Genomic DNA, 17,154 nt, shown 5'->3' on the forward strand with positions numbered 1-17,154 from the left:
AAAGTGACATTTCTGTATTACATTTTGTCAAGAGGAAAAATCAATAGCAAAATGTTCCCAACTGACTATAGCGCTGTGAACTGTTCCTGCTGCCTGGCAAATCCGCCATCATAATAGCAATCCGCTATGGAACAAGCGTGCCTGTTGTTAAAGGGAATGTGAGATGACACTCTGATTGGTTTATTGCACGTTACGCCCAAACCACACCCATGAGTAATGTAGCTACTACAGACCACCCCATTTTAGATTTGCGTTGGGCGCAACAGTCATTATCCCGCCGGTAAAATAGAAACAGCGCCCAAGATCAGCCCACAAAGCGATTTGTGCAAAATCAATTGCGCAAAAGTTCAAGATAGAGCCCTTTATGTCACTGCAAACATCACCTCACCATCCGCTAGCTGTCTGTGTCCTGAATACACTGTAAAAACATGCGATCTCTGTGGACAGCCCAGGCTCCAAAAACGGCAACAAAAACAACCTGGGCAAACCTAGCCCATAAAAACATAACAAACTGTTCCAGCATATCACAGACGAGATGCGCGTTTAGGAGAGTTTCAATTGCACGGGAGCAACACGGGAGGGAGGGGGAGGAAGTAGCGAGCTAGCTCTCTGTTTTGTTTGAAAGTCAACAGAAGTGATGTTACCCAGCATCGCTTAAAGCACCTTTAAGGTCGGTTACTTGCCCGGTGGCTGTCTTCTTGCTCCAGAATGTATTTGGGGGCTCTTATGCCAGGGCTTAAATGGTGTCTTATTGTGAGAGTTGGGCATTCTACCAAGTATGCTGAATAGCCAGTCCCGACAGCTTTATCACTGTAGAGCTTGTTTGTCAGGGTTCTGTCCTAAGGCTTTCCCCCATATGCTGTCTGCCTAGTTAATCTCTGTAGCATGGCCAGGCAAGTTTATTTATAAAGCACATTTCATACTTAGAGACAGTTCAGTGTCCTTTACATAAATGAAGTTTAAGGCAATATTTATTCAGTATGTGTTAAGCAACTAGGGAGTGGGCTATCGTCAGTCAGTTTGCTGCCCCAGGCATGTATCTGTATTTTCTGAATGAACAGGCAGGTTTCTGAGTTGGCTAAGGATGCTTTAAGACGTTGCAGAAATGTGAGTGGAAGGGGTTCTCTCTCGGTCATCACACTCAGAAGTACACTCATAAACTTTTAAGCATTGCCGCTCTGCAGGAGCTGGTGGCACCGATATCAAATGTCAAACTTGTATTAAAGGTTAACGTTAATAAAACTCAGGAACACAGGAATTTGGTCGGCTTTATGACTGGACTAGGACCCGAAACTGGATGAATGCCATGTGGAGCTCTTGACAAAGGGTTATGGTTTGCACCAGACCGCAGGCATCCTGAGGGACCTGATGCTGAATGACCTTACGAGGTCAGATAGACTCTGCACACTGCACAGGACATTATTAGATGGTCCCAGTGTCCAAGATCGATTGGTCTTGATACTCCACACGCTTCTCCAATCTAATGCGATCCAGACATTTGTTAAGTCGTTTGTGGAGGTAGGTAGAAATTGCCGTGCACCGATGAAACTGTCAGACATGAAGCAAGTTGTCAGCACCATCACCAGAGATGGAAAGAGAGGGTGACGGAGACGCAGACAGAGATATGTGGGATTTATTCCCTTTATTTATTTCAACTGATCCCTGTTGAGATGCCAGATGAATGTGATGGATACGGAGAGGGGATGGGGTGGGGAGGGGGGATGGGCTGTTATTTTTTGAAAGGACAGCATGACATTTGGAGAATGTCCTTATCAGCCTGTGGGTTGTGTGGAGAAGCTGAAGCTAGGGGAGGTGTGTAGGGGAGAGCTGGGGGGGATTGTGAGTCTTTGTTGATCGGGTGCAGATGACAAAAAAAGAGTCCACTGTCCCCCATTCAACCCAGCCAGCTCTGGTGGCACAGACCAAGACTGGAGCAGAGCGAACTTTGCAACCACACACTTTTTCTTGTGATGCACAAACTCCAGGCCCCAAATCAGAGAACAATCCCCCCTTATGCTTCCTTCCGGTGTTCCATTGCACACTTATAAGTGGAACTTTCACATTGTGTAGTAGAAGCTCTGAAATGGCTGGAAGTCAGTCATTTCCCAGGCGCAATCCCACAGAGCTTCAGCCCGACGCCAGGTGAACTCTTAGAGGCGTCATCATTACAGATCCTCACAGAACATCTATATTTGCCCAGATAATTGTGTGGGATTAAAGTCAACGATCCTGAAAGGGAGGTGTTTGCTTTGTGGCCGGTACATTATCTGTAATGCATTAGGTTTGAGTGTGCGTGTTTGGCCCTGTTGTTTACGCTGATGATGTGACGTGATATGTGTACTGACTGAGCGGCTTCTGTTCTCTTTGCCTGCAGGCTGGCGGAGGAAGTGACGGACGGCTCACAGTACTTCGTACTGCTCATGATCACAGACGGGGTCATATCGGACATGGTGCAGACCAAGGAGGCCGTGGTCAACGTAAAATAACTTTCACCTCCTACACTTAGCTCTCAAACACTCCGTCGGTCACTACTCTGTGCCCTCATTGCAGTGGGAAACACATGCCAATATAACACTTACCACACATACATATGAAAATAATGTAAGCCCATTTCTTCTAGCTGAGTGCTTTGTAGTTCATCATATACCTCATGAATTATTGCATAATGCTCTCTCTTGTAATTCCCAGGCTGCTTCTTTGCCCATGTCTATCATCATAGTAGGAGTGGGACCAGCTGAATTTGATGGTAAGTGAAGTTAAAGCTGCAGCATACGCTTTTCTATTCCCATCTATCAACAGCTTTTTGCAGAACTGAAACTGAATGGCAGACTGCATCTTTAATGCATGTTTTTGTAGTAGTATGCCAGATGGGTGGTAGTATAGAAGACGTCTGGTGTTAAAAGCAGCTTCCCCTTCAAGTAGTTCTTTACACTGTTCATTCTTACTTTCTTACTTCATTCTTTCTTTCTTTCTCTTACGGAAATAACGATGAAGTTAAGTTGAACGGGTTAATCGGAAAAGGTGGCTTTAAAAAAGAATCACAGTTTTAGAGGACGGACAAAGCTACCACGAAGTAATTATAGCAGCAGAGAACCACAATCTGCCCAGGAACTGAGCAGCGAGACTATTTAACAATGCGGTATGCCATCCTAAATGTTAATTGGCTAAGTGATTGGAGTGAGCAGTGTTGCTGTGGGCAAAGCTGGAGCGTTTCTCATGCCTGATGACAGGTGAACTCTCAGCGGGACCCATTACTAGGGTTTTGTGGCGAGTGTGTGTGAGAGGATGTGCTTATATTAGTCCTGTATGTTTGTGTGTGTATGCGTGTGTGTGTACAGTATGTGTGTGTGTGGAGGGGTGTATGTGTGCGAGCTCGAGAGATATACACACACAGAGGGAGGTCATAGTATGTAAGCAAGCACACATTATTGAGAACCCTACCTCTCAGCAGAATCCAACAACCGACTATTTTTTTCTCTGCAACTATTCTTAGTGAGTTATTATTTTATTATTATTTCTTAAATTACTGATTTACGAAAAAAAGGACTCGCTCAAATTTACTAGCCTCTATTTATTCTTACTTTATTTTGAACTGGTGCAATTAGAGGTTGATTTTCTCAGCTTCTGAATTTTACTATTGTTTTCTGTTCCATGTCTGGAAGTGGCTGAAGTCGCACCAGAATGACCTTGCATTGCAGTGCTGTGGGCTGTAGGTGGTTACTTGGGCCTGACAATAAGTGATTTCTCACTGGGACCTATTACTATTTCTCTGGGTTTATGTGTGAGAGCCTCCACATTTTTCCTTTCTCTGTGCGTGTGTGTGTGTGTCTGTGTGTGTGTGTGTGTGTGAGCCTCTGAGTTTGTCCTCTGTGTGTGTGTGTGTGTGTGCAGTTGTCTGTGAGTGTGTGTGTGTGAGCCTCTGAGTTTGTTGTGTGTGTGTGTGTGTGTGTGTGTGTGTGTGTGTGGGGGGGGGGGGTTCAGGTGAAATGCACCTAGCTGAGCCTCCCTGGGCACCCACACAGCCCTTGAGCTCTTCTATCCCCAGCAGCGCACCTCTCCAGCGGTCTCCAAGTGCCATCTGCCAATCTCTGTGCCATGTCAGCGCACACAGACCTACGCGCACGCACGCACACACACACAAACACACAAAAACAAACACACACACAAACAAACACACACATACACCTACGCGCCCACACACAAACACACATACACACACATAAACACACACACCTACGAGCCCACACACACACACACACACACACACACACACCTATGTGCCCACACACAAACAAACACACAAACATGCACACACACAAGATTGTATATAGACACACTATACCCTATTTACTTTTCCCTCTGCTTTTGGTGTCACAAACAAAAACCAACAGCTTCTGAATTGTATATGAATGCCCACGACAGAGGTCCAGTTCACTACTAACATACATTTTTTCCCATGCTGAAGACAACAGGTGTAATGTGCAAGATAGCTATAGCAGATAGTGGGGGGCAATAATAAGAAAGCATTCTGACATCTGTATCTGTATTCTGGATCTGAGATTCTGTCATCTCTCCCGGTAGCAATGGAGGAGCTGGATGGAGATGAAGTGAGGGTGTCCTCTAGGGGGCGATATGCAGAAAGAGACATTGTGCAGGTAGGATCGCACCCCCCACTCTTGATTAGCCTTGGACAGAATACATGTCTCCCTTAAACTCCCCTTTGACTCCATGAGTAAAATCTCTTTACCATAAGAGCAGCCCATTTACTACCTCTCATGTGAACTTCTCATCTCTGTCTATTGCCCACCCTTTTGCCTTCCCCTTCCAGTTTGTGCCATTCCGGGACTACATCGACCGGTCGGGAAACCAAGTGCTGAGCATGGCACGACTGGCCAAGGACGTTCTGGCCGAGATCCCTGACCAGCTGCTGTCCTTCATGAAGAGCCGGGATATCGAGCCCCGGCCCACCCTGCCCAACGCCAACACCAACAACCAAGCCCTCAACATGCGCATCTGAGCGGAGACGGGGGTCCAGAGAGGAGGCGGTGGCTGTCCCTGGAACTTTATTAATGCTGCCAACCACTCCTGAAATGAAGCGCATCAAGTACATCCACTTAAAGCATTTTTATCAACCTGAGCTAATATAATATGGGTGGGAGGAGTGGGCTAGTGTTAATCCTTTGACTCATCCAGAAAAAAAAACTCCATAACACTCAACAAGTTATTTCCCAACACTCTTCTCAACAGTCCTCAATAACTCGACAGTCACCACTCTTCCTGAAATCCTTCTCTGTCCTTCCTACCCAAGTGCTCACAACTTTAGCACATCTTATGGTGTGACCCACATCAGCCAAGCAGAAAATTATGCCTGGCAAGCAAACTTTTCTAATCAACAAGGCTTTCCGCTTAGTCTCCCAACAAGCGTGGAACAGACAACAGAAAAACAAGGATTTAGCAAGGAGAGAGATAAAGAGAAAAAAAGCATTACATTCTGTCACTCCCACACTTGAATGCTCAATCGACCCCTGAATGCATGCAGTGCATTTGAAACCTCTCTGGGCTCTATGCTTTAGCAGAGAATGTTGCCAATGGGTGCAGAGAGTGTTCCAAAGTGGCATTATGTGAGGACCGAACCCTGGCTGAACTTGTCATGTAAACACTCTAGTGAAGCAGGCATCTGCAGCAGGGGATGGGATCGGCACAATGGAATGAGAATTACGGTGAGAGGTCCGCCTATTCTTATCGGCGGTGGGAGCTTTGCTTGGTGTCTCCACGTCTGTCAAGGACAACTTGCTCTGAGAGTCATTTTAATGTTTCTTTCTACGCGACTCACACAGAGATGTTCACCAGCTGTCTCCTGCTATAGTCATATCCGTCACAACAATGGGTTTCCCGTGGCCCAGTAGCCACTGCTGTGCTGCAGACTTTGACTGACTGTATATTTCAAACCAAACAAAAGTCAAAATGTGAATCTGTCAGAATAACGCTGGAAGTGTGGAAGAGTGGCCTTTGTGAAGCTCTTGTTGACTGCATGCCACTAACCAACATCTTTGTTTTTACTATTTAATTTTTGGGAATATGTGCTAATAGTTGGAAAAGTTGATTCACTTATTTATTGACCAAAAACTAGCTACGGTCAACATTCCTGATCATCTAAAAATTATATGTATTTGTTCAGTGTCACTTGTTGCAATATACCAAACATCATGAGTTTAGTATCCTACATGGCTGTTTACATACTGAAATGGCCATTATGAGCAGTTTTCATTTATTTGGGTAGTCTCATGAGTTTTAGGTGTAACGTTTATGTGTAAAATAAGTTTCTACCTGAGAAGATTCCGGAAGAATCCACTTATCCTACATTCAAAGTTGAGAGGACAGAGGCAACTTAGACATGTCAGACGGTCTCTGTCAAAGGTGTTATCACTTTAATTTCTATGTTCATTGTAGTCACTTCCCCACCTACCCAGCGTGGCTCCAGCCCTGTGTGGAGATGAATAATTCATGGTCTGGCTCACAGCAGCATATCCACACCCTCCTTTCATAGTCCACAGAGTCTGCTGCACTTATTTAGAATAAGAATGATCCACCACAGCCACCTCATGGCAACAATCTGGGACAAAAGTACTCACATGTTGTCCAGAGAGAGAGAAAGAGAGAGCAAAGGAGACAGGTGACGTTCCCAGGTCACCTCGACTCCCTTATTGAGAGAGTCAGCAGGATTGGCTCTTGAAAGCCCAGCTCTCAGCCCATTAAAAACACATTTCTAGGAGAGTTGCAAAACTGGCGTTTTTACTTTTGCAAATGTATGCATAGTTATTCTGAGGCTGCTCTGGCATTTTTACTATGTATGTGGGTCTAACTGCTGTAAACTGTCATACTTTGGTATAAATATGCATGAAAAGTTTCATTATTTGGGATTTTTGTCTCTTTTTTTCCTTTTTTCTTATGTATGCTCCTACCACGACTGTGGTTGTTTTTCAGTGCAACGTTGTCATTATGAGGCGCCAGGTGTGACAATGACACCTGAATAACTTGAGGTTGAGTCAAATGTAGCCGAAGGCCAAGTGGGCAATCTGCGGCTTTTTGTACAGGACTCTTAATTAATATGAAACTGACACAATAAATGATAAGCCCAGAGAGAGAAAGAGAGAAAAAAACAGTGGCATTTCAAGCACTACAATTGACATGCAGGGTTTGAGTATGTACTTCACAAAGAACTTATGAAGCTATTGGCCAGTTTTGTTTAGTTTTGTTTCATCAATTTGACCTCTGCCAGCAGTATATATCACAAACCTACTTTATCAGACAACATATTCTACCATTATGATAATACTTATGTACATGGTACACAGATATTTGTACTTAGAGCACATTTTATTATTGAGTGTTGGGAATCAGTTGTAGCCATGCCATGCGCATGAAGGGTTGAGTAAGGACGGAATATGAATACAGTATGTGGCCTTACTTCTTTGTCAAGTGTATATGAGAGTTCAGTTGTGTTTGTTGTTTGTTATGTTGTTATGGTTTGAATTTTATTTTGCATGGAATTAATGGCACCGTTTTAATGATCATCAAAGAAGTAACTGTATACCTTAAAGTGTAACTCTGGAGTAAAAACAATCTTGGGTCTATATACGGTAGTTAACAACTTTAAACTTTTGATTGAGAGCAAAATGACATTAATTGGTGGCGTTTTGAGCAAGACCATTTATTTGCATTATCACTGAATGGGTTGTTTTTAGTCCGGAATTTGAAATCAACTACCTGTAGATAACTGTGAATATAGCTAGCAAACTGTGAATGTTTTCTATGATGCTGTATTGTGTTCATGTTCTCTCTCCTGTTGCGTACAGTGTCCATAATAGAGATACTGGTGTAGAATCAGGCAAAGAGTATGATGTAGCTTGCTACCAATAGATGATATTTTCTAAACATATAGAACACACGTGTTTATCAGTCTAGTGTCGCAAATACAGCCGCAATCTTTGTGTCTTTGAAATTATAAGAGTGCTAATTTAGTACAACCGCATGCACATAAATCGTTGGAGAGCAAGATGAAACCTCATTTAAATCTTACGTAGTATTTTTTACATTGAGCATGATTTGTCAACTATGTGTTCAGTGAGTAGATTGTAGAGGTTATTTCTCCTTATCTAGCTTGACCAGACCCTAATCCTTGCCCAAGTCTTTCATTTTTTTTAGCATACTCTTCCACTTGCACTGCTATATCATCAGAATACAGTACAATTTTAGTTTGAAACCAAAATTCCATTGAAAAGGTCAACTGAAAATGAACCTTTAGTTGATTTATTCCCCAAAACGGTTGCACACGCTATAGGTCACACCACAGGGCATTGTCAACCCCTTCAGTTTGCTTCTGAAGAGGCGGCTGCCAAAACTAAACTCTTACCACTGCCAGTACTTTTTCATGGATCTTCAATCAGTCTCCTTAGGACTCCTTATGAGCTTCGGTGGAATACAAGATCAGGACAAAAGAAAACATGAATTCACCAAGAAGCCTACATGTCGTGTTTGGACAATGTTCAAATGTTCAACGCTTCTGTGCCACTGCCTGGTAATAAAAAAAAAAAACAATGAAAAAATGCTAGAAGTTTTTATATAGGCTATAACTTTAAATTAAATAGGTCTATATTTCATTCTGTTTGAATGTCAATGTTATTGCACTGCAAAATGGGACAATATTGATTTGAAACTTCTGACAGGTTTCCCCAACTCATTAGCCAACACTCACTGTATGAATGTGAAAACGTTTTGGCAATAATAAAGCACTTTGAAGTAAACCATGCGTTGTTCGTTTTTTCTGTTTATATTAAAATGTGTTAATTCACAGTAATTTAGTTTCTTCATAACAATTTCTGACATTTCCAGACTTGCAGCGCCATCTAGTTGTAGAACTGTGTTTTGCAAGACAATTCAAATTTGCCCATTTTAACTGCGAAACTTTTAATGTTGGACATTTGCATAGCCTACATTCAGTTTTGAAACTTCCAAACAATCCATTATTTCCCTTTGAACATTAAAGAATATAAACGTATTTGACATTACTGCTTGCTTTGCCTGCATTCCATGCCGATCCAGTCCACGGTTTAGCCATGGTTCTCCATAAAACTGTTGTAGCTTGGCCGGATCTTATTACACATTTGTGAAGGGCGGGCCTTTTATGTGTTGCTGCTACAGGGATACCAAGATGGAAATCCAGGGGCTTGCTGATGCCCAAAACACTCACTATCAACATGGCGTCCCACGTAGAACAGGTTTGTCTCCGCCGAGATCAACGAGGGGGGCTTGTTCTAGCGCAATTTCAGACGAAAACGAAGTGGGGACAGTTTCAGAGTCTCGTAAAACGCACAGTGACAACAACAACAACAGGCCTAGGACGTCTCCATTTCGCCTACTGGCAGAAAATGGCAGCGGTGTCTGTCTGCCAGTACTCAATAAGCCAAACGGTAAGAATATTCACATGCAACTACAGCCTCAAAGTCATGAGGGGATTAGTGGGCATCATAACGTGACAGCAGTGAAGGACAAGGATTTTTGCGGGTTACAAACAGCCTCCGACCAAGTCAGAGGTATTTCAAAGTACGACGTTGAGAAAGAAGATCGCTCATTGCAAATGGCGCTGCCGCTCTTTGACGGGGAAGATGGCTACTCTGAGCATTCACAGCAGTGTCAACAGCTAACGTTAAACAAGAGTTTACGGCAGCAACATCTAGACGGCGCCACCCTTCAGCAGTCACTGGTAAGCGAAAATACAGTAACACCGAGGAGCAACAATACAGGCGTAGCCAAGGCCCAAACGGAGGAATTTTATGTGGATTTCAATGTTGTACAGGAAGGAAATGTTAATACGACTCAGAGAGACCAACCAACCTCTTGCTTAACTAAAGATGGAGAGCGGGTGAACGGTAAGGCCGTTGAATCCTCTGAAATCAAGACGTTCAGGTCAATGGAGGTGCACAGCACACCATTGCTTTTAGAACCGGATGACGAGTTGAATAATGTCATTAGCCGAACACTTAATTCACAACCCGCTCCATTGTCAGATGTTAGTTTTATTGGTGCTTCCGAACGACTTTCGGATTCTACTCTAACAGACAGAACAAGACGGGGAACATGTATTGATGCTGAAAATGGAAACATTGTTTTGTCGAACGAATATGGCGATACTGTTCGCCATGCCCATCTCTCTCGTGAAATCATTTCTGAGAATGACCTAACATCATCCGCAGAGTTAGGTTCAAACAAACTGTCACCTCAGTCAGAGACGAAAACTACTTCTGCTTCTAACGAAGATATGATGGATTCTGTGGAGATGCCTGACGCAAGTAACAATTCGGAGTTTATGTCCGACTTCACAGGCTTATCAGAAGCACCAGCCAACGTAGACAACCGGGCCTCAAGTGGCATTGCGCCCGCAATGTCCCACGAAACGTTCTCTGGCACCATCATGATAAACAATCAAAGCATCATTGTCACAATTGAGAACGGTGTTCTGACCTTAGCTGCATCGCCCGAGGGCTACACTTACAAAGACGACGGGATGGTCAGTCTAAAAGAGCACCTTGGTATGAAGGACCACGAAGACATCGTTCTTCTCAACTATGACAGTGGTACAAAATCCATAGGGAAGATCAGTAACGTTGCAGTGAGTGCCCAGCAAGATGAGCCAAAAGCTGGCTTGTCTGTAAGTGACACAGAGCTGAACCTTGCTGACGACTCCTCCCTCACAGAAATCGGTGCTACTTTAGACTCTTGCACTCCCATCAAGCAGGAGGACGTCAGGCTGTGTGGAATGGACGAGGGTGACCCCGGGGCGGAGGAGCAACCTCCCAAAAGTGCCTCCACAGCAACTGGCGAGGATGAGCTGCAGCCCATGAGCCTGGCCGGTGTTGTGGGCCTCTCCAAGAAGGCCGCCCTGGTCACCTACTGCTGCCCGCAGCCCGGCTGTACCAGCAGCTTTGAGACCAGGCAGAAGCTGAAGCTCCACCTGCTCTTCCACACGGAGGACCAGCGGCCCTTCAAGTGCACGGTGGAGGGCTGCGGCTGGTCCTTCACCACCTCCTACAAGCTGAAGCGCCACCTGCAGTCCCACGACAAGCTGCGGCCCTACCGCTGCGAGTGGGAGAACTGCGGCCGGCGCTTCACCACCGTCTACAACCTGAAGGCTCACGCCAAGGCCCACGACAGCGAGAACGCGTTCGCCTGCGAGGTGTGCAGCGAGCGGTTCCGCAGCACCACGCGCCTCGCCAACCATCAACGGACGCATTTTGAGCCCGAGAGGCCCTTCAAGTGCGAGTTTCCTGGTGAGTGGCATCATTGGTGGCTTGGTGTGCATGACCCCAGAACTTATGCTTACATCATTTAACCAGTTTTCAAGTGGTGCTTGGATGTTTACTACACATACCATGATATTATACTACTACTGTAGTGTAAAGTGGCCACTGGTGTGCTGATTAATGCTGGGTCACTGTGGATCATAATGTTTCTACTGTTTATGAAAGTGCAGAACTTTTAACAGTCTGTCTACAAAAGTGAAACTCTCTTTCTGCCCAGATGGAGTCCTTTGGAATACCAGTATTCTGCCATCCCACCAGCTGTTTAAAAAAAATATATATTTTTTTTCTGGTTCATGCACTTATGTACTGGTATCCATTGTTTTTTCAGGCTGTGAGAAGACATTCATCACCTTCAGCGCCCTGTTCTCTCATAACCGCACACACTTCAGAGAGACGGGCCTGTACAGCTGCACTTTCCCTGGCTGTGACAAGAGATATGACAAGGCCTGCAGGCTCAAAATCCATCTTCGCAGTCATACAGGTATCGGCCTGTGCACATTAGGCTCTGTGTGGGACGAGTGCCTCCACTCTATCTGTATTCGTCCCCGTCCCCGTTCTGTATTCCTCTTTGACGTTCTGTATTCCTCTCCTCATTGCAGGTGAACGGCCGTTTGTGTGCGACTCCGAAGCCTGTGGTTGGACCTTCACAAGCATGTCAAAGTTACTCAGACATAAAAGGTGAGTAAAGACCCATTGGGGTTTCTGATTGCATTGCACTACTGATTGCATTGCACTACTAGCTGTATTCTAGATATTCAGCAATTCAGGACGTTGATATTTGAGCGTTGAACAGACACTTTTATGAAAGTGCAGTACTTTCAGTGCTTCGGCAGCAACGTGTTGATGGGCTGGAATTGTTTTTTGCAAGCTACTATGTTTGCAGAGCCAGAGTTGTGTATGAATACTGCCATTTTCGGTGCTTGCACAGAACTGACAGGTAGTGAACCCTGAGGAGCAATTAGATCCATTTAACAAGCAGCATATTGATTTTGAATTGTGGACTCTTATCTTTTAAGTGCACTTTTATTTCAGCCTAATGCTGGAGGACTCTATCTCTAGGGAAGGCAGTAATGTGTGTATGTAGGACAACAGATCTAGTTTACAGTTGAAGGAAGGACGGTGAAGGGGTGTGGGGGGTAAATATAGTGGGTATTGCTCCATTGAGACTCAGTGTTCTGTGTGGGGTGGGTAAATATAGTGGGTATTGCTGCATTGACACTCATGGTGTCCTGGGTGGGGTGGGGAGGGGGGTAAATATAGTGGGTATTGCTCCATTGAGACTCGGTGTTCTGCGTGGGTGGGGGGGGGTAAATATAGTGGGTATTGCTGCATTGAGACTCATGGTGTCCTGGGTGGGGAGGGGGGTAAATATAGTGGGTATTGCCTGGGTGGGGTGGGAAGGGGGTGTAAATATAGTGGGTATTGCTCCATTGAGACTTATGGTGTCCTGTTTTTGTTCCCCCTCATTCTCTCTGTCTCTAGGAAACACGACGATGACCGGCGCTTCACCTGCCCGGAGGAGGGCTGTGGCAAGTCGTTCACCCGTGCCGAGCACCTGAAGGGGCACAGCATCACACACCTGGGCACCAAGCCCTTTGAGTGCCAAGTGGAAGGTTTGCCATCCTTATTAGACTTCATAGTGCACTTTTTGCCAAGCTATAGTGGTGTGCACAGTGTGTGTGTGTAGATGTATGTAGGTAGGAATTTGACTAGTAAATGACAGAGATAAGTGCCCAGTTAGAGCTACTTCCCACAATGTTTATCTGTTTTTTTTCTTTGAATCTATTTAAAGTACAATGTGCGTTTTTGTTTTGTTTTTAAACATTCATGTTATGTACTTTATTTTCTTTGTGTGTGTAGGTTGCAACGCTAAGTTCTCAGCACGTAGCAGCCTGTACATCCACTCCAAGAAGCACCGTCAGGACGGCACGTGCCTGCGTAGCTGCTGCCCCATGGCCGGCTGCACCAAGCACTTCTCCTCCCGCAGCAGTCTCAAGAGCCACATGGTCAAACACCACAACCTGAGCGCAGGTAAGCCAGCGACACGCACACGGCAACACTGCACTCTAGTTTACTTTTTGTCTTTCCACGTGATGAGGATCTTTTGATCATGACTTGTTTGATCTGTTCTTGGTTGAACACATTCAGTTCTTGTTGGGCTTTTCGTTTTAGTACATAATTGAATACATTTTAATATATGGCTCTTCAGAATTCTGCAGAAAGTTCCGTTAACAGAAAAGGATATTCCTAATGTTCAGAGGTCCAATAATTCTGTATAATGACAACTGGATAAAAACTAATGACCAGACACTGCCAATGACAGCAGGATTTGCTCTTCTGATCAGTCTTTTATTTCATTTTGTGAGAAGTCTGTTCACTTATCACAATGGAACCGTATAATTAAGAATGGAACTTCATTGAAAGTGAAAGTCGGCAAGTAGTATGTTGCTCTGCAACATCTGAAACTTTTAAGTTCTAATGGTGTGGCTATATTATATAACTATATATTTCTCAGCAGAAGTCATGACATGTTAACAAAATAATTTTTCAAGACTCACTCACTGTTTCCATGCACACGATATTCCGGTTTTATTTGGAATAATGACAATATTCCGATTGCACATGTAAAGTCATGTAAACACCTTATATACTAAAAACTGGAATAACACCCCTAGCATATGCCTCTTTTAACCAGAATATTGTGGCATGGAAACTCATTAGTTGGAAAATGCTCATTTTGGAATATTAAATTACATCTGCGCATGTTTGTGCAAGGACTTGTTTTGATGCCCTGACACTTGGCAAACATAGCAAAAAGTGTGGCAAAACGTTTGCACTTCTAATTTATGTTATAACCAGAATATGGTCCTTAATCTGAATATGGTGTGCATGGAAACGTGGTCACTGTGAAGTTTCTTTTCTCGTTTTGGCAAGTAGCTGTATAATATACGGGATAATGTATTGTCGACAGTCATTATCGTAAAATAAGTGCCTTAAAGACAAAGCAACCCCTTCTGTTTGTTAATTTTTTTTGTTTTTTTGTCCTTACATTATCCCTTACTTAATGCATAACATTATCCATTATCATAACATCAGAACACATTGATGACATACATCTTACTACATGCATGCCGATCATGGGCATGAGAAATGTGTTGATCTTCGTTTGGAGGACCAACACATCTGTATATGTATCTTTTTGTTGTCCAGTCTCTGGCTCAACATCTCTGTTGTATCCTCACTCTCCTTCCATCCTCAGATGTGTTGAATCAGCTGGAGACCACCAGCACCACCCTGACGCCCAGCAGTGAGTTGACTAGTGGGCCCCAGAACACTGGCCCCGGTGCCGGGTCATCCGGAACCGAGCTGGCCAACCTGGACCTCACCTCCCTCTTCTCCAGCGTCCCCGCCAGTACCGTTGCCGGGCCAGTGCCCAGTGTGGGTGGGCCTGGGGCGGCCGCCGCCACCGCCTTCACCATGGACATATCTCTGGTCAGTAGCGGCATCCTCACCATCGACCCCGGCTCGGTAGGCTCCACGCTGGGCCCCAAGCCCGTCGACCCCCTGATCCTGGCGGCCAGTGCGGACATGGGCTCGCATGTGCTGGACACGGGGCCCCCTGGGGTCCTCCCGCAAGGCACGCTGAACCTGGACGACGTGCAGACGGTTAGCCCCGAGGCGCTGGGCTCTCTGACGACCCTAACCATCCAGGGGCCCGGCGGTGCGGAGCAGCTGCAAGTGCTGAGCTCCTCAAGCGCTCTGGCCTCCGAGCCGCCCTCGTCCTCCCTCACGTCCACGCTGTCGTCCTCGCTCACGCCGTCCCTCTCCTCTCTCACGCCCGCCCTCTCAGTGTCTGCGGCCCTCGCAAGCACCGCCGTGCCGGACCTGCTGTCGCCACCGCCGTCCAAAGCCGAAGCTGGGGTCAGATGTCGCGCCTCGGGCCCCCTGCTCGGGGGAGGAGTGGAGGCTCTGGACCAGACGGACAGCAAGGGGATGGCGCAGTTTGTGTTCCCTGCCCACAGCGCCACCTACGGCAGCCAGAAGGAGGCGGAACTGGGCACAGTCACACCATGCACCTTCCTGGTGAGTTGAAGAGCTTGGGATTGATGGCTGACTCAGAGCTGCCAACCCTCACGCATTTGATTGGTGTAAGAGCGCGTGGAGTGAATGAATGAATCTCACTCTGAATGTGTGAGTTGGCAGCTCTGCTGACTTTGACATGCACTTTAATGAAATCTTTAAGTCATCAGAAAGTCCTAAAGTTTTCTCTGTTTTCTGTCCATTATTTTTTTGTGTTGACACTATTCAGTTTGCCGAAAGGGATGATCGATTTAGTGACATTTTACTTTTGTTGTGTGCTTGTTTTAAGGAAAGTGGTGGTTCGGCTCGGACTGACTACAGAGCCATCCAGCTGGCCAAGAAGAAGAAGCAGAAGACTCCAGCAGGCTCTGCAGGTAGGCCAGAGGGGTCAGTTAAGCCAGTGGTTTTCAAAGTGGGTGTCAGGGAGGCCTCAAAGTTGGAAGGAAAAATATAAGCAACAAATACATTTGAAAATCTTTAAATATACCTATTACTATGAGGGTTGTTATACAATGCCATTATAATTATTTGTCGCATGTCTGAACATTATATTTTCCATGATAATGACTGGGAATAATAGTAGAGTGATAGCTCTCATATAGCAGAAAGCCCCAAATACATTTTTTACACACTGTATGCTCCATCGCTAAGTGCTTGCGGCTAAAATAATCATTAGGATTAGGTTAATGTATTTTTACATTTGCCGTAGTATTGTCGATGGGTTTAACAACACATCAAGGGGGTCCTTGGCCAGAACCTAGCGGTATTTGGGGGTCCTTGTCGTGGAAAAGTTTGGGAACCCCTGAGTTAAGCAATCCTGACACCAGAAGATTTTGACAAGATTTTAGTTTTTTGAGTGAAGCATTGAATGGGCATTAGTTAGTAGACTCACTCTAGTTAAAAGTTAAAAGACTCAATCTTTCAAGAATCTTTCTCAAATCTTGTCAAAGTCTTCTGATGTGTGGGTAGCATTAGACGGACTGGGTCACACCCTCAGTGTCCTTGCTATGTGTGACGGCAACCTTTTAACGCTACGGCGTGTAGGATTTCAACACTGGCTGTTAGTCCATCGGCCAGCGGAGAAGTCGGGGCCACAAGAGCGCACCAAACCAAACCTGTTTTATTTTGTTGTTGTTGTCTATGCCCCCACATGACAAAAATGTGTAATGGACTTTCCAAACACACAGCTGAAGATTTCTACAGCCTCTTACAGTTTTTTCTGATTGCTTAAGCACATTTTTTTGTAACTATGGCTTTTCTTGCAAAACTTTACACACAAATAGGAAAACCTTTCACCCAATCAGCAAAACATTGTAGTTCTCTTGCAAAAGCTAACACACCTTGCTTAACTCTTCACACCTTCGTAAAAATGATGTTTTTGTATCAAACAGTAAACACAAGCCATCACAATAGTAAGCACACAATGTGCCAACTACACACTGATGGTATGAATAAAAAACACATCTGGTTTTTGCTTTCTCTGTGCACAAGGTAGACTGTCAGTTTGAGGTCATACTTTTGTCATAGATCTGAAAACATACAGGGATCCAAGTATTGGTGTTTATTTACACACATCAAAACAAACACAAGTGTGTTTTTCCAAGTCAAAACACAAAATAGCAATTTCACTGAGACAAAACAAATCAGTCTACATCGGGTCGTCTCTCAAAATTTCGTCTACATCACATGCAATGTCCTAGTCACCGGGGAAAAT

The 17,154-nt window shown here is 44.9% G+C and overlaps 1 protein-coding gene across 1 annotated transcript in view; it reads left to right on the plus strand.

The window, feature by feature from the left end:
* The window catches only part of LOC143104940 (copine-9-like), a 140,761-nt gene extending 125,730 nt beyond the window's left edge, over nucleotides 1-15,031 (plus strand). The window contains exons 17-21 of the mRNA XM_076269274.1: nucleotides 2,375-2,477; nucleotides 2,689-2,746; nucleotides 4,582-4,655; nucleotides 4,829-4,970; nucleotides 14,756-15,031. Coding sequence (XP_076125389.1) covers nucleotides 2,375-2,477; nucleotides 2,689-2,746; nucleotides 4,582-4,655; nucleotides 4,829-4,970; nucleotides 14,756-14,892 — 514 coding nt within the window. The 3' untranslated portion in view covers nucleotides 14,893-15,031. The remainder of the gene's footprint in view (nucleotides 1-2,374; nucleotides 2,478-2,688; nucleotides 2,747-4,581; nucleotides 4,656-4,828; nucleotides 4,971-14,755) is intronic.
* The last annotated feature ends 2,123 nt before the right edge of the window (nucleotides 15,032-17,154 follow it).

The sequence above is a fragment of the Alosa pseudoharengus genome, unplaced genomic scaffold (assembly GCF_046254945.1).
Source record: "Alosa pseudoharengus isolate Yale_2024_CS ecotype anadromous, Long Island Sound unplaced genomic scaffold, YU_APseudo_1.1 YU_APseudo_1.1_scf_5, whole genome shotgun sequence".
NCBI lineage: Eukaryota > Metazoa > Chordata > Actinopteri > Clupeiformes > Clupeidae > Alosa > Alosa pseudoharengus.